The 27,967-nt window shown below is 37.0% G+C and overlaps 1 protein-coding gene and 1 pseudogene across 2 annotated transcripts in view; one reads left to right on the top strand and one right to left on the bottom strand.

Annotated features, from left to right (window-relative positions):
• The first annotated feature begins 211 nt into the window (after positions 1–211).
• The window catches only part of Rfc1 (replication factor C subunit 1), a 70,858-nt gene continuing 43,102 nt past the window's right edge, over positions 212–27,967 (top strand). Inside the window, exons 1-4 of one of the 2 annotated variants that reach the window (XM_013356238.3) lie at positions 212–421; positions 15,783–15,911; positions 19,917–19,992; positions 22,373–22,495. In XM_013356238.3, coding sequence (XP_013211692.1) covers positions 419–421; positions 15,783–15,911; positions 19,917–19,992; positions 22,373–22,495 — 331 coding nt within the window. In that variant the 5' untranslated portion in view covers positions 212–418. The remainder of the gene's footprint in view (positions 422–15,782; positions 15,912–19,916; positions 19,993–22,372; positions 22,496–27,967) is intronic. The other variant, XM_040292540.2, reaches the window with a different exon arrangement.
• Positions 9,868–11,111, bottom strand: LOC144366499 (hsc70-interacting protein pseudogene; annotated as a pseudogene).

Here is a 27,967-nt window from a genome sequence, read left to right as displayed (position 1 = left end):
GTTTTCTCTCTACCGGTGATAGTACAAACTTTTGGAAGACTGTAGAACAGCGCACCTTCCAGAGGTGTTACCGGGAGGAACCTGGGTACCCGGGACTGAGAGGAAACCCATCCTGTATCGCCCATCTGGGCGCCTCGGCCAAGAAATCGCCGACGGGAACCCACGCGCTGACCACGACCCGATGACCCTTCTCTAGGGCAGGCCCCGCCAGCCCCGGGAGCCACCTGGACGGCGTCGCACCTCCCCGTCGGGGCGGGGTCAAGAGGAAGCGCGCGCTCTTGACGTCATTGCCGGGCGCCGGTGCCTCCGCTTCTGCCACTTCGCGGGAGAAGTTGTTGGCGCCAATGGATCCCGAGTCCCGATAACGGATTCCCCAGCCCGCCGGCCTTCCAGTCTGCTCCTTAGTCCTGGGGCTGCGATGGTGAGCCCCGCGGGGAGGCCGTGCAGCTCGGGGGCCTGGGAGCCTTTACAGGCCGCGGGCGGATGGGGTGCTCGTGGGTGCGGCGTGGGGGAGGACGGCGGTGGGTGCTCGGCGGGGGAGCCCAGGCACCGGCGGGGCCGCGCACCCCGCTCTGGCTGCAGACTTCCCTGGGAATGCGGGCTGCGGCGCTTTCCGTCGCCCGATGCGCGGGGATTTGGGTGCTACGCGGCACTTTCACTCTTTTTTCAACTCTGGGGGAAGGGAAGAAGGAAGAGGGGTGATGATTTGAGAACGGAGCGTTAAAGTTAATTTCCTGTTTACTGTTGCCCCCAAACTCCGTTTGAGTGCTTCCTGGAGCGCTGATTTCAAGATGTGGGTCAGGAGGAAGAATGCAACAAACTTTCCTTTCTTTAGAGTAAATTGCCTGAGGCCTTCAAGTTTCATGATGAACAGCTCCCTGCAGCTCTCTTCTCAGTCTTTTTTTTGAGCCTTGATGGCTATATGGGGAAGACGGTTCATTTTGTTTGAATGTTCATAGGAGTTAAACGGATAGCATGGTTTACCAGGAAAAAAAAATGCAAAGAGTAGAAACAAATGTAATGTATTTGACAGCTGTCATCCCTTATCACCTGATGTTAAAACAGTGATCTTAAACCCCCCCCAAACTTAACTGCATAATTCTGTATAAAGCATTTCAAACTAATTGAGAGTAGAATAGCAGCCGGCAAGAGACATTCATCATGGTATGGCAGTGGGTACAATTATGTGCTTGAAATGTTTCTAAAGGGCAAATTAAGGTGTTCTGTTAAGACAGAAGATACTTACCAATCATATGTAATTTTTAAAGTCATTCTTAACCTTGTCAGAATGCCAGCATTCTGAGGAAAAAAGTTTCATGCCAAATTGGGAAACTTTGCAGCCCTTTGTGTTTTTCTCAAAAAACATCATCTTCAGGTCAATATGCGAGCTGTTTTGCTTTTAAATACTTTCTTTTTTTTTTAAAAAAATATTTTTTTAGACATTGATGAACCTTTATTTTATTCATTTATTTATATGTGGTGCTGAGACTTGAACCCAGTGCTTCACAAATGCTAGGCAAGTACTCTACCACTGAGCCATAATCCCAGCCCTTACTTTCTTTTCATATTGACCCATAGCAATTCAGTTTTACAGATGGTAAAGAGACTTTTTAAACAATTTGTCATACAACTATGGTTGAACTAGAATTAGAACCTAGGTGTTTCTGGCTACTGCATTTTACTACCTCCCTAAAATGATTATCATTACACTTTGGATTTGGGGAATCATGGTAGGGTGGAAAATTGATGAGATTTGAAGTCTTGAAGGTGAAAATGAGATGTTTTAGTTTAGTAGTTTATAGTTATATGGTCTTGAGCCAGTTAAGTGGCTTAACTTTAGACTCTCTTTTTCTGTTTTATTTTAAAAAAAAAGGTGTGGGGGGGATAATAGCTATCCCTCCAATTTTTTTTTTCGAATTAAACAAGATAATATATATATATATATATATATATATATATATATATATATATATATATATATATACAGCTTCCATTTTGGAGCATGGTATGTAGTAGGTAATATACAACTGCTTAATTTCCAATAACTTGTTTCTTTCAGAAAGGACTCTGAAAAAAATACATAAGATTTTAAGGGAAATTGTAGACGCTTCTGATGTCAATTACAATGAACCAACAGCTTGTATGGTTAATTTTTGATCATTTAGGTACTTTTAAATTTGGTCCTTTCTTTCGAACTTCTGTTCTTGATGCAGTTGAAAAACAAACCTCTTTGTAGAAAAGAAATGATCAAGTTGGTCAATTTTACTGTTTGCTAATGGGAAAAGGTTCTAGAAAGTAGTAAGAATTTTGTATTTTGGTTTTTGATTTAGCTCTCCAGCCTCTAGTACAAAAAAGTCTAGCAAAACCCGTAGGCTAAAATTCTATTCCACAATTTTTTTTAATGCATCTACGCACAAGTTATATTATAGGACAGTAGTTCTTAAATTCTATTTGAGTCACAGTTCCCTTTGGTAAATGTGAATGGCATGCAACTTTTCTGCCCAGAGAAATACACATAGGCCTGTAACATATCATCTTAGCTTATTCACAGACAAAAGGTAATCTGGGAGCTCCATTTTCCCCCAGATATTTTCCAATCAGAAGTCACCAATAAAGGAATAAAACACTGTGTCCACATAATGGAATACTGTTCAGCCATTAGAAAAATAAGAAAATTATATACCCTGATATAAAATAATCTCCAAGATATAAATTCCTCTGGAAAGAAACACAAGGAACTGATAAGATTCATTGTTGTCAGAGATGGGAAGTATGTGTCTGAAAGATATGTGTTTTGAACCATGTGAATATAAAAGGATCAGAAATAAAGTCTAAAAGGAATAAGAAATGAGTCATGTAAACAATTTGAATTGCTATGAGAGTTAATAGTTTGCTCAAAATGTGAATAAAACCCAAGAGATGCTACTTTTAAGAAATCAGCATATAGGTTGACATGGCAACACACACCTGTAATCCCAGTGACTCAGGAGGCCGAGGCAGGAGGGTTGTAAATTGGAGGCTAGACTCAGCAGGCAGTTTAATGAGACTTTCAAAATAAAAGTTTAAAAGAAGGGCTGGAGATGTAGCTCAGTGGTAGAGTGACCCTGGGTTCAATTCCCCAGTACTGGGTCAGGGGAGTGGGGAATCAGCATATGTCATTAATTGGTTGGCATAATTAAAAATATACATAAGGTTGAATTAAACACATCAAACTTAAGGGGCAGCATTTTTGAAGGACTGTCAGGTCACTTTAAATACATTGTAATCTCAGCTGCTTTGTCATTGTTTGCTGTGTGGAATTCTTGCTTCCCTGGACAGTGTTGTAATCCCATTGTAATGTAATTTTGTCATATATCCTAGTACTTGGTCTATGAGGCCCCTACCTGTCTCTCTGATTTCACGTCTCAGTTTTGGGTGGTATGAAGTACAGAGGTCAAAGTTTATTCTTGGGCATGTGGATATTTAGTTGTCCTGGCACCATCTTTTGAAAGGGCTATTCATTTCCCATTAAATTATTTTGGCACAGTTGGCAAAAATCAGTTGACTCTAAATGTGATTTAGATTTGTTGGATTCTTAAATTCTATTTCTTTGGTCTCTGCCTATTCTAATGTTGCAGTGCACTATCTTTCTTAATGTGGCTTTGTGATAATTTTTGAAGTCTTTTGAAGTAAGAGTCCTCCAACTTTTTTTTTTCCTCCAAGATTGTTTTGGCTATTCCAGTCTCTTGAATTTCCATATGCATTTTAGAATAAGCAGAGTAGCTAGGATTTCGATAAGAAATGTGTTGAAACTGTAGATCAATTTGGGGAATATTGCCATCTTAAATATATTGTCTTCTGATCCATGAACATGTAATGTCTTCCTATTTGTTTAGATCTTTGATTTTTTTCAAATAACATTTTGAATTTTACACTTTTTCTTTTTTCTTTTTTTTTGGCAGTGGGGTGGTGGGTACTGGGGATTGAACCCAGGGGTGCTTTACTACTGAGCTACATCCCCAACCTTTTTGATTTTCTTATTTCGAGACAGGGTCTTGATAAGTTGCTTAGGGCCTTGCCTAATTACTGAACCTGGCCTCAAATTTGCAGTCTTTTTGCCTCAGCCTTCCAGGTTGCTGGAATACAGGTGTTTGCCACTATGCCTGGCTTACACTTCTTTTGTTAAATATATTCCTATAATTTATTATTTTTGATAATATTTTAAATGAATTTTTTTTCCTTTTTAGAGATTTGGCCTCATATTGAAGGCCTCATAGGTACTAGGTAAGTGCTGTACCACCAAGCTATACTCCCAGCCTTTGGAGTTGTTCATGTCAGTTTTGGATTGTTCATTTGTAAGAGTATAGAAATATGGTTGAGGGCTGGTGATATGGCTCAAGTGGTAGTGCACTCGCCTGGCATGCGTGAAGCACTGGGTTCGATCCTCTGTACCACATAAAAATAAAATAAAGATATTGTGTCCACCTAAAGCTAAAAAAAAATTAAAAAAATAAATATGGTTGAATTTTGTATATTGATCTTGTATCCTTGTTGAACTCATTTATTCTGATAGTTTTATAATGGATTTCTTATGATTTTCTATGTGAGTGTGTTGGTTAGCTTTCTATCACTGTGACAAAATACCTGAGAAAAACAACTTCCAAGGAGGAAACATTTATTTTGGTTCATGGTTTTAGAGGCTTCAGTCCACAGTTGGCTGGCTCCATTGCTTTTGGGCCCATGGTAGGGCAGAACATCATGGTGCCTGGAGTACATGGTGGAACAAAGCTGCTCACCTCCTGACCACAGGAAACAAGGAAAGGGGAGAAATTGGAGTCCCAGTATCCTTAAGGGCATACCCCCAAAGACTTACCATTCTCCCACTAGGCCCCCCCTCCTAGAATTTCCACTACCTCCCAGTTAGCAACCAAGCCTTTAACTCAGGAAATTCTGGGGGACACTCTGGATATAAACTTGAGAAACTTAAGATGAAAAACAGTCCTCTTTGCAGACAATAAATGGTGAAGGGCTGGGGCTGTAGCCTAGTGGCAGAGCACTTGCCTAGCATGTATGAGACACTTGGTTTGATCCTCAGCACCACATAAAAATAAACAAATAAAATAAAGCATGCTGTCCATCTACAACTACAAAAAAAAAAAAAAAAAGAAAAGAAATGGTCAAGTTGGTCAGTTTTACTGTTAGTTAATGGGAAAAGGTTCTAAAAAGTAGTAGGAATTTTGCATCCTCTGATATTTAGTTAAGCCCTCCAATGTCCAGTACAAAAATATCTAGTGGGGCTGGGGTTGTAGCTCAGTGGTAGAGCACTTGCTTAGCATGTGTGAGGCCTTGGGTTTGATTTTCAGCACCATATATAAATAAAAATAAAAGTCCATTGCCAACTAAAAACAAATTAAAAAATATATCTAGCAAAAACCTAGACTAAAATTCCATTCCATAATTTTCTTTTGAAACAGCTGTGCACAAGTTACATTATAGGATGGTAGTTGGTAACTTCTCTTTGGCTCACAGTTCCCTTTGATAAATGTGAATTGTATGCAAATTTTTGCCCAGAGAAATGTTCATAGGCCCATAACTCACTGATTTAGCTGATCTACAAATATTATTTTTTTGTGTGTGGTACTGGGGATCAAACCCAGCACCTCAAGTGTGCTATGCAAGTGCTCTATCACTGAGCCAAGCCCCGAACTCCAATGTATAAGACTTTTTTTTTTTTTTTTTTTAGTCTGTGAAAAGACAGTCTGTCCATTCTAGGTATCTTTTATTTTGTTTTCTTGCCTATTTGTGTTTGTGTGTGTTTTGCTGTACTAGGGATTAAACCCAGGTGTCACACGTGCTTGGCAAGGGCTGTACCATTGAGCCATACCTCCAGCCCTTAATTTATTTTGAGATGGTGTCTCATTAAATTGACCAGGTAATCTAGACCTTATGATCCTCATGCCTCAGTCTCCCATGTAGCTGGGATTATAGGTGAGCAACACCATACTCGGCATTTGCCAAATTCTTTTCTTTACTAGAACTGCCACAATGTTAAATACAAATGGCAAAAGTGGACATCCTATCTTTTTCTTGATCTTAGGGGGAAAGCCTTCTTCGAGCTTACTTTTTGCTTCCAAAGATCTTAATAAAATTTAAAATACTTTAAAATTATTAAACTATCTCAGATTTTATTTGCTATGCTGTCACCAGCTACTTCAGTGTATATTTTATTCAGAAATATAGTTTTGCATTTTAGTGATTAGTTCAAGATCAGAGATTTTTATATTTAGAGATTTGGTGATGTATGTTCATAATCAATTTCTGCTATTTCTGCTTGTGAATTTGGTTGGCTATTTAAAAATATTAAACAGAAATATTTATATTTCATCAGTACTGTCAAAATAGAGAAGTGAAACCAACATAGAGTATTTTGGAAATCACTCTGCAGAGCACTGTGATACTTATTTTGCATAAAATACTGTACTCTTGAAGATAAATGACCACAGTGACATAATTTGTTTCTGTTCACATTTTTCATAAGCAAGTATTACTTGCATGTTGGTTGAGCCCGTTAGCAGTAATTAGAGTTCCTTTGGTTACACCTCAAAGTAAACATATATCAGCTTTTGTTCTCTGACATTCTAAAGCTTAAAGGTCATTGTGGTACTCATTTCTGTGGGTTTAGGAGGGTTTGTTGCAAAAACTTTTTTTAATCTCTATTTTTTTTACTTGTCAATAGACCTTTATTTTATTTATTTATTTGTGGTGCTGAGAATGGAATCCAGGTCCTCACACATGCTAGGCAAGTGGTCTACCACTGATCCACAACCCCAGCCCTCTATTAATAGTTTTGAAATCAACCAACCAAGGAGGAAACATCTTGATATGGGTTGAAGACATACTAAATGCCTTATTTATTTGTGTGTGTGTGTGTGTGTGTGTGTGTGTGTGTGTGTGTGTGTGTGTGTGTTTGAGTTTGACAAAGTCAGATATTTTGTTTTAGCCTATGTATATTCAGATTGTATTTGGGCTGCCTGATATGCAATGCTTCTCTCTAATAGTGTTGTAGATTGTTAGTTATACCTTAAATGAGAAAAATGCAAGTAGCCTTTGCTTATATTTAAGTGCATCTTAAATTTCAAACCTTTTTTTGGGAGGGGGGCGTTACTGGAGATTAAACTCAGGGGCACTTGACAACTGAGACACATCCCCAGCCCTATTTTATTTAGAGACAGGATCTCTCTGAGTTGCTTAGTGCCTGGCTATTGCTGAGATTGGCTTTGGACTCAAGATCCTCCTGCCTCAACCTCTTGAGCTGCTGAGATTATGCACCACAGTGCCCGGCCTTTTATTAGAGAATGTCTTGGTGTTCTCAATTTTCTCACCTTTTTTTCTTTTTCTTTTTTTTTTTTAGTTGTAGATGGACACAGTACATAAGAGTTTGTTAAATAAGTAAATAAATGAATTTCTGAATCAGGGAAGTGGCAGTAGGAATGGAAGGGAGAATACAGCAGTATTTGGGAGCAAGATTAGGTGAGAGGAGTAGGTGGAGAGTCAGAATGAGGAGGAAAGATAATGCGCTTGTACCTTCTTGGGTGTACAGAAGTACAGTGTGTGGAGATGGGAGATCAAGGGACAGAAGCAAATGCCAGAAGAAGATGGTCATTATGAGTTGGAGGCCCCTTTGCGCATTTGGACAGAAGTGTATCTAGCAGGCTGTTAGCTACATGGGTATGGAGCTCAAAGGAGGTTTGGAGTGGAGGGCAAGATTCGAAGGTGTGTATTTTAAGTTGTATGGAGATTAAGTGGGTACCTGTTAGCTCACACAATATGAGTGTGGGTTCAAAGTTGTTAACTTGGATTTTGTGATAGGATTTGGGAAAGTCCCCAGAACTGCATTCCATGGTTTTTTTTTTTTAAAAGAAAAAAAAAAAACCTCACAAATGTATGATATGTCAAGGCCATTGCATTGTGTAACTAATTAAACAAATAAAAAAACCCCTCAGAGCTGGGTATGGAACCCAGGAATCCCACATACTAGGCAAGAGGTGGACCTCTAAGCTATACCCCTAACCCTTCATACAAAGTTTTCTGTGCATGTTTGTTTTTTCGTATTTTTGGGAAATGTATTCATAACTTTCACCGGATTTATGAAAGTGCAAACAGTGCTGGTATTGTTAGTGAAAAAAACATTCATTTTTTTTCCTTGACATGTGCTTTGGCATATTTTAACAAGTGGGTACCTCTGTCAGTGGCTTACAAGCTCTGCAAGGGGAGGGACCACAAGGATAGGGAACTATTGTATAGAGTGGTACATGATGCATTTTCTGAAATGTTTGATGAATTGAATAAGTACAGATAAACTTTATATCTTTAATTAAAAAAGCAACAACTAGAAGGTAAAACTTGTTGGTATGAAGACATTTTCTCTAGCCCTTTCTACATGACATTATATGTAAGCTATCAAAACATTTCATTACAACGAATAAGGTAACCTAGAGAACTACATTGTTGTGCTATATTATGTTGTAGATCTCTTTTGGGTTTGATCTGAATTGTGCTCATTCAAGTAGTTAATATTTGTTTTTTTGGATCAGAACTCAATTCTAAAAAGTTGACTTACACAATGTTAGCCCTGGTGAAAATGTTAAACTTATGAAAATGTTAAACTTATGAAATAAACTGTTAGATCAGACACAGTCGTCTCAAATGCATCAGTTATCCTAGTTGTGGAAGTTTGAAAGGGACCTTAGTTTTTAAACCTGAATTATATAATTATTTCAAATTCTGTTGAATTTTGCCAGTGTTGGTTTATATTTTTGGGTCAGACTTGAAAACTTTTGCTCTATGTTATTTAATTGAGAGAGTAGTCTTAAGTTTCTATGATATTGAATGTGACTTCACAGTCTTTCCTGTCCTCTTGCACACACCTAAAAATGGAAGTGAATCTTTTCATTGTCTTGGAAGGAGCCTACCAGATGGTCAGTAGATTCTAGGCTGTGTTGGGAGAGTGGTTTCTAGTCCCCATTTCTCTTCCTGTACTGTGCTTTATGGCATCTGTTTTTTATTTCCTATGCTCAGCTTTGTTTTCTAAAGCCAGAAAGATGAGAGCAGAAAGTAGAATTAAGTTCCATGAGAATAAATTTTTGCTTGTTATGTTTATACCAAGCCCTAAGAATAGTTAGTTCTTGGACTCAATAAGTTTTTTTTTTTTTTTTTTTTCTTTTGGTACTAGGGATTGAAACAAGGGGTGCTTAACCATTGAGCTACATCCCAGCCTTTTTTTTTTTTTTGGTATTTTGAGACAGGGTCTCTCTAAGTTACTTAGGGCCTTGCTAAGTTGCTGAGGCTGCCCTTGAACTTAGAAGCCTCCTGCCTCAGCCTCCCATGTCCACTGGGATTCAGTAGTATTTCTTCTTGAATGAATAGATGAGTAGTGAATAAAGGAAACTGACTCAGGACCTTGCAAGTCTTCCTGTTTAGAACCTGTTAATGTTCAAAGGTTTCTCAAATAACGCTTCTGTTTCTCATGATGTCTTCTTCAGGGAAGTTCTTGAGGCAGATGCCACACTTTGATGTATCAGTAACATCAATTTTGTATGTAGTGATATTTCTGATTTTTTAAAAAAGTAACTTGTTTGGGTAAAACAAATTTTGATGTAAGGGTAAGAGGATGTACCCTATTAAAATGAAAGTGTTTTTTTTTTTCCTTAGCCACAGTATTAAGACAGGAGAGTAACATAAAGATCAAATATAGAAAGTTAACTTTAATAATTCAGCTCACAAATAATGCACAGTGTTAACTTCTTAAAATTCATACTGAAATATGAATTCCAATTAAAGATTTTTTTTGATACAAATTTATTTTTAAATTTAGGAATTAATGCACCCTTTACTTTGTTTTAAATACAAGTTTTTAAAAGTATTTGTAATTTCTAGTAGGAAAACATGACCTGAGTGAGTACCCCCTTGGCAAACCACTATTGAAAGCTTCAGCTGCCTTTGGTGCAGAGCTGTGGGATTAGCTTCAAAGTACTCAGCTGTCTTGAGGTGAGACATCAGAGTTACACTGTTCTGTTACTGTGGCATCCATTAGGTGATCTAGATTGCTTTTTCTTCAGGAAGGGCTGTCAGGAGGGCCTTATGCATTACCTCCAAATTTGGCTAACAGTTTACTGCTGAATGGGTGGCTCAGGTATTTTGACATGTTTGCCAGATTCTGGGCCATATCCTGGAAGTCCTCCATAACACCAGGCTTCTGCGTAGCTGCAAGAACCTTTGTGTCACTAAGAATTTCACTGAACCCAGGCATTCCTCCCATTCCAAGCATTCCTGCAGGAAAATTACTGGGCATTCTTCCAGGAAAGCAACCTGGAAAAGAGCCATTCTGAGCTTTTGATTGTCAGCTGGCTTCTTTCTCTAGGCCTTTGTGCTCAAGCCTTCTTAACCCTTTCTAGGCTTTCACTGATCTCTCATCTTCCTGCTTTTACTTGTACTTTCTCTGTGTTCTGCAAGTTTCCAGGCCCTCCCTTGAACTTCTTTCAGCATTCACTCTAGCATTCTAATCCAGACGACAGGCAAGGCAAGATCATAGGCTGCTACTTCCCAGTGTCCCAGAAGGCTGTGTACTTTCCCTTGCCTCTTGGAAGACTGAGCTGAATCAGGATGGCTCTGTCACAGTTCCAGATGGCAGCATTTGGCTGTTCTAATATGAAAATGCTGGCTCTCTTAGTATACAGAATGGCCACTTGGAGATTTGGCATGATGGCATCGGTGAACAGGTCAATGGCTATGCTTAGTCCACCATTATTTAGGGCTGCAGTGGCGCCCCTTTCTCCTCTCTTGCCTGGCCTCTCATCACCTCCGTTATTGCTACATTTCCATCTACCATTTCTTGAGGTTGTTTGTGTCTGGTTCAGTTACACCTTTGCTGTAAATTTTTAGATTACTTCCCTCAATAATTTGCCTGCCTCTTTTTCTTTGCCTTTTTCCTACTTTTTCTTCCTCCATATTTTCTTTTGATTTAGATTTATGAGTAGCAGGTGACCCTGTAACCGCCACACCCTCCCCATTCCCTCAGGAAGTGCACTTTGTATTTCCTCTGCATGCAGAATGCTTCTGTCCTGCCCACACATTTTTCAGGAAGACCTGAAACTCACTCACTCAGTGAGGATGAACCCAGTGCTCTGTATTGTATTTAGGATGAACCCAGTGCTCTGTACTGTATTTAGGTCTTTATGTACTAATGTACCCATTTGTCATCAGTACTGGACGTGCATGGTTGGAGGTGGGAGGCTGCCCAGGCTGCAGCCCCATATTTCAAAACAAATCTAAGCCACACGCAGTTAATCCCAGTGATTCTGGAGACTGAGGCAGGAGGATCACATTCAAGGTTAGCCTCTCCAATTTAGAGAGACACTGTCTCAAAAAAAAAAAAAAGTTGGGGGGGGATGTAGCTTGGTGGTAGAGTGCTTGCCTAGCATGTGTGAGACTCTGGGTTCAGTCCTCAGTACTGCAAAAACAAAAAGAAGTCTACCACAATTTCATTTTACATAATCCAGAGCCTTTTTTCTGATCCCAGGTTTGAAGGTGAGTGGTTTTAGGAATAACCATTTATGTATTCATTGAATATTAATCAAACATCTACTTAATCTGGTGTACTGACCCTGTACTTGAGATATGGTAGTAAGATAGACAAGCTTGCTGTATGGAACTAACAATTGTCTTTAAACTTAACTTTCTATGAGCATCAGATGTTAAGGCTCAGTTCAGGTGTTGCTTCTTCAGTCCTGTATTAAGTGCTCCCGGTGCTTTCATAGCCTTGTGGTTAGCTTTTTATTTTTATGTGGTGCTGAGGATTGAACCCAGTGCTCTGTACTGTATTAGGCCTTTATGTACTAATGTACCCATTTATCTTCCAGGAAGCTTCATGAAGGCATTTTTTTCTCATAAAGGAGCACTCAACTTTGCATCCTAAGTCTCTGGCACAGAGCCTACCTGTAAGCTTAAAAGGATCAAGTGTATCAAAAATGGTAGGAGGAGGCTGGGGTTGTGGCTCAGTGGTAGAATGCTTTTACCTAGCATGTGTGAGGCACTGGGTTTGATTCTCAGCACCACATAAAATAAATTAAAAAAAAAGGTCCATTGACAGCTAAAAAATATTTTAAAAAATGGTAGGAGGGGAAAGTGCACGTTTCTAATTGGGGCCTGCATCTGCTTTTGTATAGTCCCTAGAGTTATAGAAACACTCTGAGGAGGCAGCCATGGTCAAGTTGAAAACTAGGATAGAGATTTGGAGTGAGAGGACCAGTTTCCATTCTGGAGGTTTTTGGTGTGCCACTGCTAATCCTCATAGGGTTCCATGAGGCAGGTGGCATCATGAGGAGACGAAAAAGGACAGAGAAATGAAGTAACTCATGCCACAAGTCTCATAGTAAGTGGAAAACTTGTTTGTCTGACTTATTCATTCCATTCATTTATAAAGTGGGAATGCATTTTAATTTTATTTGCACTATTCACCACACAGAATTATCAAAAGACATAAATCTGTGTCCAGTTGCTGTAAGTCAAATATGAAAACTAAGCATTTTACTTAGTTTTTCTGTTAAAATTTGTTATTTAACTTTTATGTGATCTTTGCCCGAATCTTTTGGCTCACTTGAATTGACCTGTTTGTTCAATTAATAATCATTGAAAAAAGAAAGAATAGCTCTTTTTTGTTTCTGCTCCCCAGAAATGGTCAAAGAAAACTATATTCTGGGACAAGGGGTATGTGCACATTTAAAGTTTTACTTCCCTAGTAGCTGGGGCTACAGGCATGCTATATCCTGGCTACATTTAAGATTTTGATAAGTGGGGCTGGTGTTGTACTCAGTGGAAGAGTACTTGCCTAGCACATGTGAGGCACTGGGTTCAATCCTAAACACAACATAAAAATAAATAAAATAAAGATATTGTGTCTGTCTGTAACTAAAAATGTTAAAAAAAAAGATTTTGATAAGTATTGCTGAATTATCTTCCAGGAAGGTTATGCCAGTTTTTACTTCTCTCAGTGTTGTGAGCATCTGTTTCCCCACATCCTTGATGAATTTTAGCATTATCAATCTTTTAAAGCTTAGAGGAAACCAATCAAATTTTAATTTACCTGTTTATTATTTGTGAAGTTGAGCATCTTCTGTGTGTTGGTTGTTTGCATTTCATTTTTAACTTGTCTATTACTAGCTTTTATTGTTATTTTGGCTTATCTTCTGTTGATTTGTAGGAACTCATTTATGTATTACATATATTTACAAATGTTGTAGACAGTTTTTGGTTGCCTCTATTTTAACTTTTTGGCATCTTTTTTGATTTTTATTTAGTCAGACCTCTTTATAATGTTTATAGCTTTGGTTTTCTGCTAAGAAGGCTTTTCCCTTGCCAATTTAAAAATTTGTTCCCTTTTCTTCCTTTTTACTTAATAATCTGGCAGGCAAGGGAAGTGTTGAGAGCCATTCTTTGGTAATATGATTAGATACTAGGGATTGATCTGCATCGCATGAAATCTTTGAAGATGTAGAGTATTAGAAAGGAAATGTTAATTGGAAGGGTAAGGTAAGCTGTATAAATTAATTAGCCAAATTGCTGACCTTTGCTTCTTACATGTTTGTATTCTACAGCTGCTCATACTGGAAAGAGTCCTAAGAAGTTGTTTATGACAATTCTTTTCTAAAAGTTTAGGTTTTTAGTACATATTGAGTGAGATCAGGATGTATTTATTTCTTTTATGCTTCAGAGTATAGGGAGGTGGGGGGAGGGAGTGGGTAGAATAAGAGAAAAGTAAAGAATGGAAAGAATTAGGAAGGAAAGGGTGTGACAGTGTTAAGAGTGGCAGTAGGGATAAAATCAGAGTGTTCAGTGTTACTGATAGTTTTATTCTCTGAATTACATTTTGTTTTCTTTGGAGTTTTAAGCATTTGTGGTTCAAAACTGGGTTGTACATGGATGTTAAAAAGACCTACTATTCAAAACTCGGTACACTGATGGTTCAAGTTTTGGTATTTCCATGATGCAACTCTTTGTGTGTTTAAATAATCATCACTATTTTAGTGAAGAATTACTGTGTAATTTCAAAAAGTGAAACTGATGTGAAACATATTTCCTTCAGAAGCAATAAAGTAGCCTTAAACTTGATTCTTTGCAATATAAGGAAGGCTGTCTTTTTAAAAAAATATTTTTTAGTTGTTGATAGATCTTTATTTTTATTTATTTATACGTGGTGCTGAGAATCGAACCCAGTGCCTCACACATACCAGGCAAGTGTGCTATCACTGAGCCCCAGCCCCAAGGTTGTCTTTTTCTATTCTTTGCTTTAGTACCTCACAAGATGTTTCAGTGTTAGAGATGAGGTATCCATTCTATAAGCAGTGTTTTTTGTTTTTTTTAAGGTTTAGACTTAATTAATGGATTTATAACTTTTCTATATTAGGAGATTTACAAAAGAGGGTTTAAAATCAGGGAAGTCTTTAATCTTTCTCTCATCTCTTATGTTAACATGCCTCTGTGCCTCATTTGTCTGCTTTGTTTATTGGCTTAGCCCAAAGCTGTTTGTGTCTTGAAAAACACACATTGAGGTTTTTGATATCATATGAGTATGACAGTTATTGCTTAGATCCAGCAAATAATTGCCATCTTTTCTTATAAAAGTACTTTTGTAGTCATTTCTCTCAAAGAATAAAGAGAGAAGTTGAAGGGATAAAAAAGTTAAAAATTATGAACATGAAGGATAGGAAAATGGTACAGCTGTTTTTTTTTTTTTCTTCATTTTTTTGTAGTTGTAGATGGACAGAATGCCTTTATTTTATTTGTTTATTTTTATGTGGTGTTAAGGATTGAACCCAGTGCCTCACACATGCTGGGCAAGCGCTCTACCACTGAGCCTCAGCCCCAGCCCCTACAGCTGGTTCTTGAACTCAGTTCTTTGGAATTAAGATTTCAAATTCTTATTATTTTGTGATCCTTACACCCTTGTCTGTAAACATATTTATAAATGGAGATGTTGTGAAGGGATAGTAGTTCAGCAATGAAGCTTTTTGCTGAGTCACATTGTGTTGAGAAGTATGAGAAAAGTGAGTAATTTTAATTATAAATTGTAAAGTTGCATTGAATTGGTTTGAATTATAAAGATGAATATGGAGTAGAGTAAGAAGAACATATTGTAATGAGCACCCCAAGTTTTTCTTCAGAAATTTGGGAAAATCATATAAAGGAGAAAGTAACTTCAAGCTTTCCTAGCAACTAAGAGAGATTAGGGCTGAAAGAGTTATATTTCTCTTAAACTGAAGAATACATTCCATGGATAAAGATCATATTCTTCAACTTTTTGTTTTCTCCCCAGCTATGTTGGGTTATGTTGTACATACATGATCAATAAATACCTGAGACTTTGCACATACTAGACAAGTACTCTACCACTGAGCCATATCCCAGCCTGGCAATTTTTTTTTTTTAAACTTTATTTTATTTATTTATTTTTATGTGGTGCTTAGGATTGAACCCAGGGCCTCACATGTGCTAGGCAAGTGCTCTACCACTGAGCCACAGCCTCAGCCCTCTCCCGTCCCCCCTCCCCGAAAATTGTTTTTAATGCAGGTAATCTTATCAGGTATCTTTTGTACATTAAAAGGATGCCGCTGCATGCATGGAACTATCTTGGTATGGAGAAATTACTTAGGGTAAACCAGTGTGTGAGATAAGCAGTGCCATTTATTGTTGAACTTAGAATATTATATGGTTACTATTTATTTATGAGTCTTTATTTTCTCTTTTAGGACATTCGGAAATTCTTTGGAGTTATACCAAGTGGAAAAAAACTTGTAAATGAAACAGTAAAGAAGAATGAGAAAACAAAGTCTGTTGAAGAAACTTTAAAAGGAAAGAAAGGAATAAAGGAAATCAAGGTCAGTTTTCCAAACGTAATTTTTTATTGTATGAAATGTTAAATAAACTGAGTTCCTAAACTTGATATACTGGGAGCCATGAGTAAATTAGATTTAATAAGATCATTCGGTCTGTGTAACATTTCATCCATGGTCATCTGAAATTGTGCCCTCATATGCAAAGTACATTCGTTCCATCTCAGTAGCCACAAATAGTCTAAATTCATTCCAGCATTGTCTTAAAGTCCAAAGTCTCATCTAAATGTCATCTAAATCAGATATAGGTGAGATTTGAAGTATGATTCATCCTCTCTAGCTGTGAATCTTTGAAACCAAATATCATGGTGAAGCAGGCATAAGCTAGACCTTCCCATTCCAAAAGAGAGTCATCAGAAAGAAGAAAGGGATAGTGGGTGGTGTCAAGCAAGTCTAAAATCTAGCAGGGCACATTATATTTTTAAGGCTCAAGAATAATTTTTTTTGGTTTGTGCCCTATCTTCCAGACCTACTGGGTGGTAGTTCTGTCTCCATAGCCCTAGGCAGCAGTCTTGCCTGTGTGGCTCTCCAGGACCTCTCTCCTTCAAGGCTACAGGTGGAGGATGTCTGGTCTGTTGAAACCAAGCGGCTTCAGGTTTCACACTGTTGAAACTGAAGAGGCAATTCTGATGACCTCTGAATTGCCTTTGCTGTTGTTCTTCCTTTTTTCCCTGAAGAATGTAACTATTATTCTGTCCTATAGAATCTAAGAAGTCCCACATCCTTCCTTTGTTCTGTCTCCATCCTCTTCAGTTCTAACTGGCAGTGTTTGTGCTTATGGAATCCCATAATCTCTTTAAGTGCTAATTCAGATGCTTTGGGCATTCTCTTCAGAACATGCTTTCTCATTTTTTGCAATATAAACAGGCTGAGAATTTTTCAAGTCTTTAAGTTCTGGTTCCTTTTTGCTTAACAATCCCTTTTCAATACATCTCTCTCTCCTCCATTTTACTATAAGCAATCAGCAGGGCTCAAGCTACACCATCAACATTTTGCTCTGAAATCTTCTCAGCTAAATATCTAATTTTCTTCTTTAGAAGTTCTGTCTTTCACAAAATATAAGAACACAACTCAGCCAAGTTCTTTACTCTAGTTTTCAATAACCTCTTACTCCTTCCTTCCTTTCTTTGTGTTGGGTATCAGATCTAAGGCCCTTGTGCATGCTAGGGAAACATTCTACCACTGAGCTAGATCCCAAGCCCTATATTCTTATTTTTATGAACATTCTGTTCGTGATATTATACATATTCTCTGAGATAAAAGAAGTTTTTACTATAGCACTCATTTAACTCTTCTTTTTTTATGAGCCTTTACTGGAATTGACTTTAATGTCCATATTTCTATTAATAGTTGTGGCAATCTAGGTTTCTTCTAGCTTGTATCTCAAAACCCTAGTAGCTCTTACCCATTACTCAGTTCTAAAGATGCTTCCATATTTTATGTATCTTATTTTATACTTTTATTTATTATATATATTTTATATATGTATTTATTTGTATTTATAGCAGTATTCCATTTCTCAGCACTAAAATTTGTATTGGGGTCTCCAGAGAAACAGAACCAATAGGATATGTGTGTGTGTGTGTATACACACACACATACATATGTATACATATACATATAAAGAAATTTATTACAAAGAATGGGTTCATGTGATTACAGAGGCTAAAAAGTTGCAGTTGGCAAGTTGGAGACTTGGAGAGCTAATGGTGTCGTTCTAGTTTTAAGTTTGAAGGTCTGAGAAACAGGAGAGCTAATAGTGTGGTTCTGGTCTGAAGCCTGACAAACTTAAGACCCAGGAAGGGTGACGTTCCAGTTATAGTCCAAAGGCAGGAAAAAAACTGATGTCCTAGTTGCGAGCAGTCTGGCATAAAGAATTCTTATTCAGTCTTTTGTTATTTTTAGGCCTCTACCTACTTGGTTGAAGTTCATCTACATGAGGGGCAGTGTCCCCCAAAAGTTCATGGTGTGAGACAATGTAAGAATTTTCAGATATGAAATTCTTACAAAGAGGTCTGATCTAATCTGTGGATTAATCCACTGATGGATTAACTAGGCAGTAACTGCAGGCAGGCAGAGTGTGGCTGGAAGAAGTAGGTCACTGGGTGTGTAACTCTCCCTGATAAGCAGAGCTAACTCTTGTTTCCTGGTTGGCATGTCCTGAGCTGCTTTCTTCTACCATGACCTTGTGCCATGATGTTCTGCATCACTTGTGACCAGAGCTATAGAATCAGCCAACCATAGACTGAATTTCTGAAACTGGGAGCCAAAATACCTTTTCCTCCTTCAAATTGTTCTTGTCAGGTATTTTGGTCACAGTGATGAAAAGCCGACTAAACAGAGGGTATCTGCTTAACTTGGCCTATTATTGATTTATTCTATTTATTAAGCTCATCCAAAAGCACCCTCACAGAAACACTTTGTGTTTCTGGCATACCTTGTGGGCCACTCAAGTTTGTATATAAACAGTCATTATAGGTCATATTTTTTTCTTTCTTTGTATGTCTAGTTATTTTGGATTTATCAAGGAGATTGTGAATGATATGGTGTAGGAACTTTGGATTCTGTTATATTATTCCAAAGAATGTTGATTCTTTTGATTTATTAGGCAGTTGACTTGACTGAATTTAAGCTCTAAATTCTTGCCTCTCCTGTGACAGGCAGCTGCAGAAATCTTTATTCTATTCGTTTAACTTTAGCTAAGTGATTGGAGGTGTTCCAGAAAGGATAGGAGCAAACCAGAAATTGGGGCAAAGTTTATAATAGGCAGAATTTGGAATTCCTTTTCTGTAGTTCTTTCCTTTGGGAGAAAACATCTTTGACTTTTGAATTATTGTAGTTGCTATTAACTCTGTTCTCTGATTTAATGATATAGATTGAATTATAATGGTTCATTTGTTCCATTTTCTAGCAAACTAGTTGATTTTATCTTTTTGAAGTTTCATTATGAACAGAAATAGCATATATTTTTACCTTTTCATTGTTTACAGGTTTTTTTTTTTGCTGCCTGCTTTCTTGATGCTTTTTCGGAAAATTTTAATGTTAGAAATGTGATGTTTAATTACAAAATATGAATAATGCCTTTTGCCTTGGTTTTATTTTTCCAACAGGCATTGGATAGTAGTGGGTTTCTAGTTTAGATTTTATTTCTAGTTTAGATTTCATTTCAGTTTAGGTTTCATTTTTTTAGGAAGTACTGCCTTGTTAAGATAATTTCTGTTACTATAATAAAATAGCTAGGATAGTCAACTTACAAAGAGAAAAGGTTTATTTTGGCTCACAGTTTTGGAGGTTCTAGTCCATGTTTGATTTATCCCATTGCTTTAGTATGGTGGTGAGGTAGTACCTCATGGTGTGAGCATATAACAGAGCAAAGTTATTCACTTCATGGCCAAGGGGCAAAAGAGAAAGAGAAAGGGTTCAGTGTTTCACAATCCCCTTTTGGGGACAGCTCCACCCCACCCCATCTGCCTCATAACTTAAAAAGTTCCACTGCCTCCCAATAGTGCTATACTATCCTGGCAACCAAGCCTTTAACACATGGGTCTTTGGGGGGCACTCAAGATTCAAACTGTATAACCTTGTCTTTTAATATCTGATATTCTTTTATTCTTTGTTATGCATTATTGGGGCCCAATAATAATATAGCTTTTTCTGTAATTCTTTACCATCCTGATACAGTTATTGTGTGGCTTATTCTTTAGTCCAGTAAGCGCATTATTAACATTTTGGGCTAGAAACTCTGTTGTGGAAGACTGTTCTGTGAATGGTAGGATGTTTAGTAGCATCTCTGGTTTACTTATTAGATGTCCCATAACCCTCCTCCCCCTCAGTTGTGATAAATAATAATGTCTCCCAACATTGACACATGTCTCCTTGGGAACAAAATTGCTCTTGAGAACCATTAAGCCCAAGATTAATGGGGGGGGGAATAAAGGGATGTTATATAATAGGCTTCTTTGTGTTCTAATTATATTATGATGTTTTTAGGTAAATAGCTCTTGTAAAGAGGATGCCTCCAAACAGAAGCAACCAAACAAGAAAAAGAGGATTATCTATGATTCAGGTAATAGTTCTTCTAAGGACCTTTAAAGTTTAAAATTATTTTGTATTTCTTAGAACAGTATTTTACAATGATGTTCTGAGGCACTTAGTTCTCTATGATGTTTATAAATACTGTGAGAATAGGGCTGTATGTGCAAATAAATTTTTTTTTTGGGGGGTACCTATTATTGAACCCAGGGGTACTTTACCATTGAGCTACATCCCCAGTTCTTTTTATTTTTTATTTTGAGACAGGGTCTCGTTAAGTTGCTGGGCTGACAATGAATTTGCAATCCTGCTTCAGCCTTCTGAATTGCTGGGATTACAGGTGTGTGCCACTGTGTCTGGCTATTGAATCAATTTTTAGGGGCTGGGGATATAGCTCAGTTGGTAGAGTGCTTGCCTCATATACACAAGGCTCTGGGTTCAATCCTTAGCACTATACCCGCCCTTCCAAAAAAAAATTTTTTTTTAAATTAAGTAATTTTTTCTTTTTCTTTCTTTTTTTTTTTTTTGAGATGGAGGTCTTGCTATGTTGCCCAGCTGATTTTGAACCTCCTGCCTCACTCCCAAGTGCTGGGATTATAGGCAGGCAACATTGTGCCCCTCTAAAACAATTTTATTCAATTGCAGAATTTATCAGAACATGAATGTTATATCTAATATGCATCCATTCATACGTGTGTGTATATGTGTACATGTATGGTTGTGTTCTGTGGTGCTAGGATCAATTCCAGGATGTCATATATCCCCAGCCCAGAACCTAAATATATTAATGTATTAAGGTTGTTTAGATGGGGATAGAATATGTAGCATATGTCTCATATTTACTTTGATTATGGTGTATTCATTCATTCATTCATTCATTCATTTATTTGCAGTACTGAGGATCAAACTCAGGACTTCATACATACTATCCAAGCACTATACTCAGTCTCCTAGTAGCTTTATTTATCTTTTGAAATGGGGTCTCACTGTGTTGCTCACTTTGCTCTCAAACTCATGGACTCAAATAATCAACCTGTCTCACTCAGGTAGCTGAGATTGAGTAGCTGGGATTCCAGGTATGTGTCACTCCACCCAGACTTTTTATCATGATTTTAACAGTGATAGAAATTGTTGGGCTGGGGATGTGGCTCAAGTGGTAGCGCGCTCGCCTGGCATGCGTGCGGCCCGGGTTCGATCCTCAGCACCACATACCAACAAAGATGTTGTGTCCACTGAGAACTAAAAAATAAATATTAAAAATTCTCTCTCTCTCTCTCTCTCTCTCTCTCTCTCTCTCTCTCTCTCTCTCTCTCTCTCCTCTCTCACTCTGTCTTTAAAAAAAAATTGTATTGCCTCAGTTCTAAAAGTATTTAATATTTATTATATGCCTTTTACTGCTCTCTTTTTTTTTTTTTTTGGTGTGTGTGTATGTATGTGCGAACACGCTCTGGGGATTGAACCCAGGGCCTTGATGCTTGCAAAACAAGCACTCTACCAACTGAGCTATATCCCCATCCCATATTGCTCTGTGTTGTAAGGAATTTATAGAAGTGTGTGTCTTTTCTCTAAGAGTTTCCTTTGTTTGGAAAACTATTGCAATATAATTGTTTGATATAATTTAAGACAGTATGAGTCAGGACTTATAAATGAATGGTGCAGAGGAAGAGGAAGGACAGCCAGTTTATGAAACATTATGCTAAGTGCTCACACTTTGTCCTCATTTATAATATTTAAGTGTTCTGGGCAATTAGGCTGTGGTGGGCAGAATAATGGTCCCCAAAGATACCTAGAGCCTAATTCCTAGAACCTGTGAATATGTTAGGTTAAGTGACAGAAGGAAATAAAAGTTACAGAGGCTAATTGGATGACCTTCAGATAGGAAGATAATCCTGGATTGAGGTGGGCTTTGTGTGCATAAGAAGTAGGAAGGCAGAAGAAGAAATTTAGAGAGAGATTATCGAGGAAGTTCAGAGAATCAGAGATGGCAGAATGAGAAGGACTCTACTTGATATTGCTGGGTCTGATGATGGAAGAAGTGGTTATGAGCCAAGAAATGTTGGCAGCCACTAGCAGCTGGAAAAGTCAGAGAAAGTGATTCCTTCCTGAGTGATCCAACAAGGAACAGCCCTGTTGACACCTTGATTTTTTTTTTTTTTTTTGATCAGTGAGATCCATTGCATACTTGTAACCTCCAGAACCATGAAGATGATAAATTTATGTTGTTTTAAGTTATAAATTTTGTGGTGATTTGTAAGAGGAAACTAATATACAGGCTTATTGCTGGCTAAAACTAACGGGTGACAATTTACAAGAGAGATGTGCTCTGAAAAGGGCTTTGAGGAATTGATTCACAATAACTACTTAAGAATATTATAATACTTCTTTTCAAAGTTTTATTTTCCGTTCACCTACAGATTCAGAATCAGAGGAGACAGTGCAGGTAAAAAATGCCAAAAAGCAATCAGAAAAATTGCCGTTGTCTTCTAAACCTAGTAAAATTTTGCGGAAGGATCCTGTTACATACATTTCAGAAACAGGTAAGGGTACTAAATACGTTCCGTTATTTGGAGCCATGCAGTGTTAGACTCTTGAACTTTTCATTTATGTTAAATTGTATCTCCTTCATTTTGAATTGAATTTCTAGTGCCTTTTTTATTTTGTTGAATCATATTTATCAGGGGAATGGTCATCTTTGACATTTTCTGTGGGCTAAAGGGCCAATTAAAGGGGAATTTTAAAAAAATGCTTTATATTGAATCATTTTGAAGATTTATCTTGAATTATATATTGAATTATTAGTGGGTTATTTAAGAACTACTTTTTTTATATAAGTTTTTTTTTTTTGATCTTGCATGCTAAAGTCATAATAATATGGTGATTACACAGATATGTGGGTTTTAACCCAGGAGCAATTCTTCACTGAGCTACATCCCCATCCCTTTTTATTTTGAGGTAGAGTCTCACTAAGTTGCTTAGGGTCTAGCTAAATTGCTGAGGCTGGCCCTTAACTTGCAATCCTCTTGAGTTTTCTGAGCAGCTGGGATTGTTGGCATGTGCCACTATATCCTGTTCTTTTTTTTTTTTTTTTGGTACCACTGAGCTACATCCCCAGAGTTTTTTTTATTATTTTATTATTTTTTTAGTTGTAGTTGGACACAATTAATTATATTTGGTGCTGAGGATTGTACATACTAGGCAAATGCTCTACCACTGAGCCGCAACCCCAGCCCCACGTTTTTATTTTATTTATTTATTTATATATTTTTTTAATATTTATTTTTTAGATGTAGATGGACACAACACAATGCCTTTATTTTTTATGTGGTGTTGAGGATCAAACCCAGGTCCTGCCCGTGCTAGGGGAGCGCTTGACCACTGAGCCACAATCTCAGCCCCAACGTTTTTTTTTTTTTTTAAAGAGGAGGGAGAGAGAGAGAGAGAGAGAGAGAGAGAGAGAGAGAGAGAATTTTTAATATTAATTTTTTAGTTCTCGGCGGACACAACATCTTTGTTGGTATGTGGTGCTGAGGATCGAACCCGGGCCGCATGCATGCCAGGCGAGCGCGCTACCGCTTGAGCCACATCCCCAGCCCCGTTTTTTATTTTTTAATATGAGACTAGGTCTCACTGTTTCCAAGGCTGATTTTGAACTTAAAATCCTCTTGCTTCAGCCTACTGAGTAGCTGAGGTTTCAGAAATGTACCACTGTGTCTAGCCTTATTTATAATTTAGCACAGATGTGATTTGAATTCTCTTTCTCTGGTGACACTAAAGATCTTATCATTATTAAAAAAACAATGGGGGCTGGGGTTGTGGCTCATCGGTAGAGCGCTTGCCTAGTGTGTGCAAGGCCCTGTGTTCGATCCTTAGCACCACATAAAAATAAATAAATAATAAAACAAAGGTATTGTGTCCAACTACAACCATATATATATGTATAAAGGATGGTTTTTGTACTTAAATTTATTTGATCAGTTGTAAGAGTGATCAAAGAACAAAAGATATTTATAAATAATTGTGTACTAATCTTTTAAAGTTTCATAGTATAGTTGTTTATTTGTATGAAGATCTCTGAATTATATTTTCATGGTGGGGGGAGGCTTCAGATAAGTTAGTGGTAAAGTCATTTTGATTCTAGTATTTTTAACTCCTAGAGGAGACCCTAACCAGAATAACATGGGATGATCTATATGTAAGAGCCAAGACCAGTGCCTGACACATTTACTGCTAGGCAGTCAAAAGGAAGCAAAACAAAACAAAACAAAACAAACCTAAAAAAAAGCATACACGTGAACATTATATGAGGCATTTAATGATGAAATTGTTCAAATTGATCAAAGGCAGAATGTAAATGATGTGAACATATTTTTGAAACATTTTTAGCAAACTGATGTATTTCTTTGTTATGACAAAAGTAGATTGGAACTTCTAACCTTTTTCTGTTGCTAAATTCGCTCAGACACATTGTATAAATGAGGTCTAATTTTTTAAGGCCCCCCTCCCCTTCTGATCTGGCCACCTCTGTGAAGTTTTGAGTGTGTGGGTGGGATAATGAAAACAAATGGCAGTAGGTTTGTTATGTAACTGAAGGTGGTGTGATCAGGCTTTGCAGTAGCACTCTGAAACAGCAGTGTGTAAACTGCCATGGCCTTCAACTGTGGATCAGACTAGTGTTATCTTGTGATTTTAAGTACACAAAAGGGGTCAGACAGTTTAAGGGTTGATCAGAGATTTTCTTTAACACAGGACTGTTTTTTAGTAGAGGAATTTTTGAATGTGTATTCTGAAGAGATGTCTAGCATTTTATCTGAACTTTTTGTGACCATTAGGTAATGTTTGTATCATTTTGTAAGTAAGCATTATCTGCTTGTTGTAGGGCAAAGTTTTGGGGTACATTGTACCCATCTAATGTGATGTTTATTATTATATAGCTTTCTATTTTTTCCTTAGAACTGAAATATAGGAAAGAAACTAGCTCTATTCTTGCCTGCCTTTATCTTCTTGTACTTTTTTGGGGGGGGACAAGGTGGGAGTTACTGGGGATTGAACTCAGGGGCACTCACCCATTGAGCTACATCCCCAGCCCTACTTTTTTGTATTTTTTTTTTAGAGTCGAGTCTCACTGAGTTGCTTAACATGTCTCTGCCTTCGCTGGCTGCTTTGCTGAGGTTGGCTTTGAACTTTTGATCTTCAGTGTCAGCCTCTTGAGCTGCTGGCATTATAGGCCTGCGCCATTGCCACCTTGCCTGGCTTGTACTTTTTGTTCTTTGAAATGATAAGTGAATGAGATTGAGACTATTAAAAAGTCCATAGTAAATTAGCATAGTACGATCAGACATACAATAAGAGTTTCAAAAAAGAAAAGTACAGTTCTTGAGCCTAACAAATTACCTGAAAATCCATGGTCTTAAAACAGTTCTTTATTTTTTTCTTTAAGCTAGAACTGATTTTCAATACTAGATGTTAAACATATTCATTTTACATTACTAGTTAAAGTTAAATGAAATGTTTGTGGTAATAAGAGCTTAAAAATACAAATTCTAGGGTCTGGGGATGTAGCTCAAGCGGTAGCACGCTCGCCTGGCATGCGTGAGGCCTGGGTTTGATCCTCAGCACCACATACAAAGATGTTGTGTCCACCTAAAAATAAAATATTAAAAAAAAAAGTGAGGCCTAACCAACTCAGTTAGACCCTTTTTAAAAAAAAACGCAAATTCTAATCTAAAATAACATGATTTATTTAGAGTTTGAAGCATCTTATAAAAAAGTATTATATAACATAATTTGGTTATAAAAATCTGTTATTTCCAAAATATAGTTTTTGTTTACTGTTCCATACTGTATCTTTTATTTTATGCTCATCTTTTTTAATTCTCATTTAAAAAACTCAACCTTTGATGTTTTTCTTGTAGTATAGCATAGCCTTGGTTAAATATTTTTTTTTTCTTTTTTCTTTTTTGGTACTGAGGATTTAACCCAGGGGCTATATACCACTGAGCCACATTTCTGGCCCTTTTTATTTTTTATTTTGAGATAGAGTCTCACTAAGTTGCTTAGGGTATCACTAAATTGCTGAGACAGACCTTGAATTTGTGATCCTCCTGTCTCAGCCTCCCAAGCTGCTGGTATTCCAGAGTGCATCACTGTGTTGGGCTACCTTGCTTAAATCTTTACCTATTTTATCTTGTCTTTGTTTCTAGATATGTAAAAGGGGGATGTTATTAGTACCTACATCAGTGAGTGGCCTTATATCAATTGATTAATACCTGACAAGTACTTAAAAATAGGGACTGACACATAATAAATTCTGAATATGTTTTGACTCTATTCATAAACCTATGTCTACCTTTAAAGGCAGATTCTACTTTTGTTTAGGTACTTAGTGCTTTCTGTTGATTATGTTTTAGAACTTTGGAAACGGTCTTTGACTCACTTTTGTTGTAGATGTGCACTGTTCATTATGGCACCTACTAGTTAAATGTGACTCTTGATCACTTGAAATGTGATTAGCCTCAATTGTGTGTGTTGTGAGAGTAAAATACAGATGTCGCACAGCAAAGGAAATAATCAGCAAAACGAAAAGCCAGCTTAGCTGATTGGAAAAAATGTTTGCAAGCTACATATCTAAATAAGTGTTAAATATCTAAAATTTATAAAGAACTCATACATCTCAGTAGTAGAACAGCAAATAACCCAATTAAAAATATGAGCAAAGGACCTCACTAGCCATTTTTCCAAAGAATACTAAGAATGGTCAACTGATTATGAAGATACTCAACAACATTAATCATTAAGGAAATGCAAAACCACTGTGAGATATCATTTCCTACCTGTTAACGTAGCTATTATCTAAAAGTTAAGAAATAAAAAATGTCAGGAGTGTGTAGAAAAGGGAATTAATTTACATTATTGTTAGGAATATAGATTGGTACAATTTTTATGGAAAACAGTTTGGGAATTGCTAAAGAAATTAAAAATATTACTACCAGTTAGCTCAGCAATCATTCTTCTGGACATATATCCAAAGAGAATGAAGTCATCACCTTGTAAAGATATCTGCACTCCCACATTTGTTAAAGCATTATGCATGATAGCTAAGACATGGAAACAAACTATGCTGTAACAGATAAAGAAATTGTATATATGTATACAATGGAATATTCAGCCTTCTTTGCAAGAAGGTGATATGGGCATATGCCACTTGGAGGACATGCTAAGTGAAATAAACCATGTGCATAAAGAAAAATATTGCATGATTTCCCAGAGTGAATAAAACAGCAATTACCAAGAGGGTAGAGGGGGAAAATGGGGAGATACAGGTCAGAAGTTACAAAGTAGCAGATGTGTACTATGAACAAAGTCTAGAAATCTGATGCATAAAAGAGGACTCAGCTAATCAAATTGTATTTGGGATTACTGCTGAATGAGTAGATTTTTGTTGCTTTTACCACAAAAACAGACCAAAAAAAATGGCTAACTATGTGAGATGATAGATATGTTAATTTGCTTCACTGTAATATCCATTTTACTGACTGTATGAATCACATACATAATTTTTGTATACCTTAACTATACACAATAAAATTTATGTAAAAAAAGATTTCAAAGACTTCCTACAAAAGTATTGGCTTTTTAGTATTCATATCCCATGTTGAAATGATAACAATTTGGATATATTTGATTAAGTAAACCATTGGTAAAATTAACTTTACTTTTTACTTTTTAAATGTGGCTATGAGACTATTTAAAATCACATATGTGGCTTACATTTTATTTCTTTTATATAATTTTCTAAACAGTGCAAAACAGATTTAGGAATAATGTAGATTTCAAATATTTTTGTTTATATTATTATATAGCCTTTTAGACCATATTATTATACAGGCATTTAGGTTTACCATTAACTTCATGACAAATATTTTTGATCATCTCTTTGATTAGATCTGTCTTCTAGGATTTATTAATTTTTTAAAGGCTAATTTAACTACATTAATTTTCCATGTTATAGG

The sequence above is a fragment of the Ictidomys tridecemlineatus genome, chromosome 9 (genome assembly GCF_052094955.1).
Source record: "Ictidomys tridecemlineatus isolate mIctTri1 chromosome 9, mIctTri1.hap1, whole genome shotgun sequence".
In the NCBI taxonomy this organism is placed as follows: domain Eukaryota; kingdom Metazoa; phylum Chordata; class Mammalia; order Rodentia; family Sciuridae; genus Ictidomys; species Ictidomys tridecemlineatus.
Note: the sequence above shows the minus strand (reverse complement) of the source record. Positions and strands in the feature narration are given on the sequence as shown.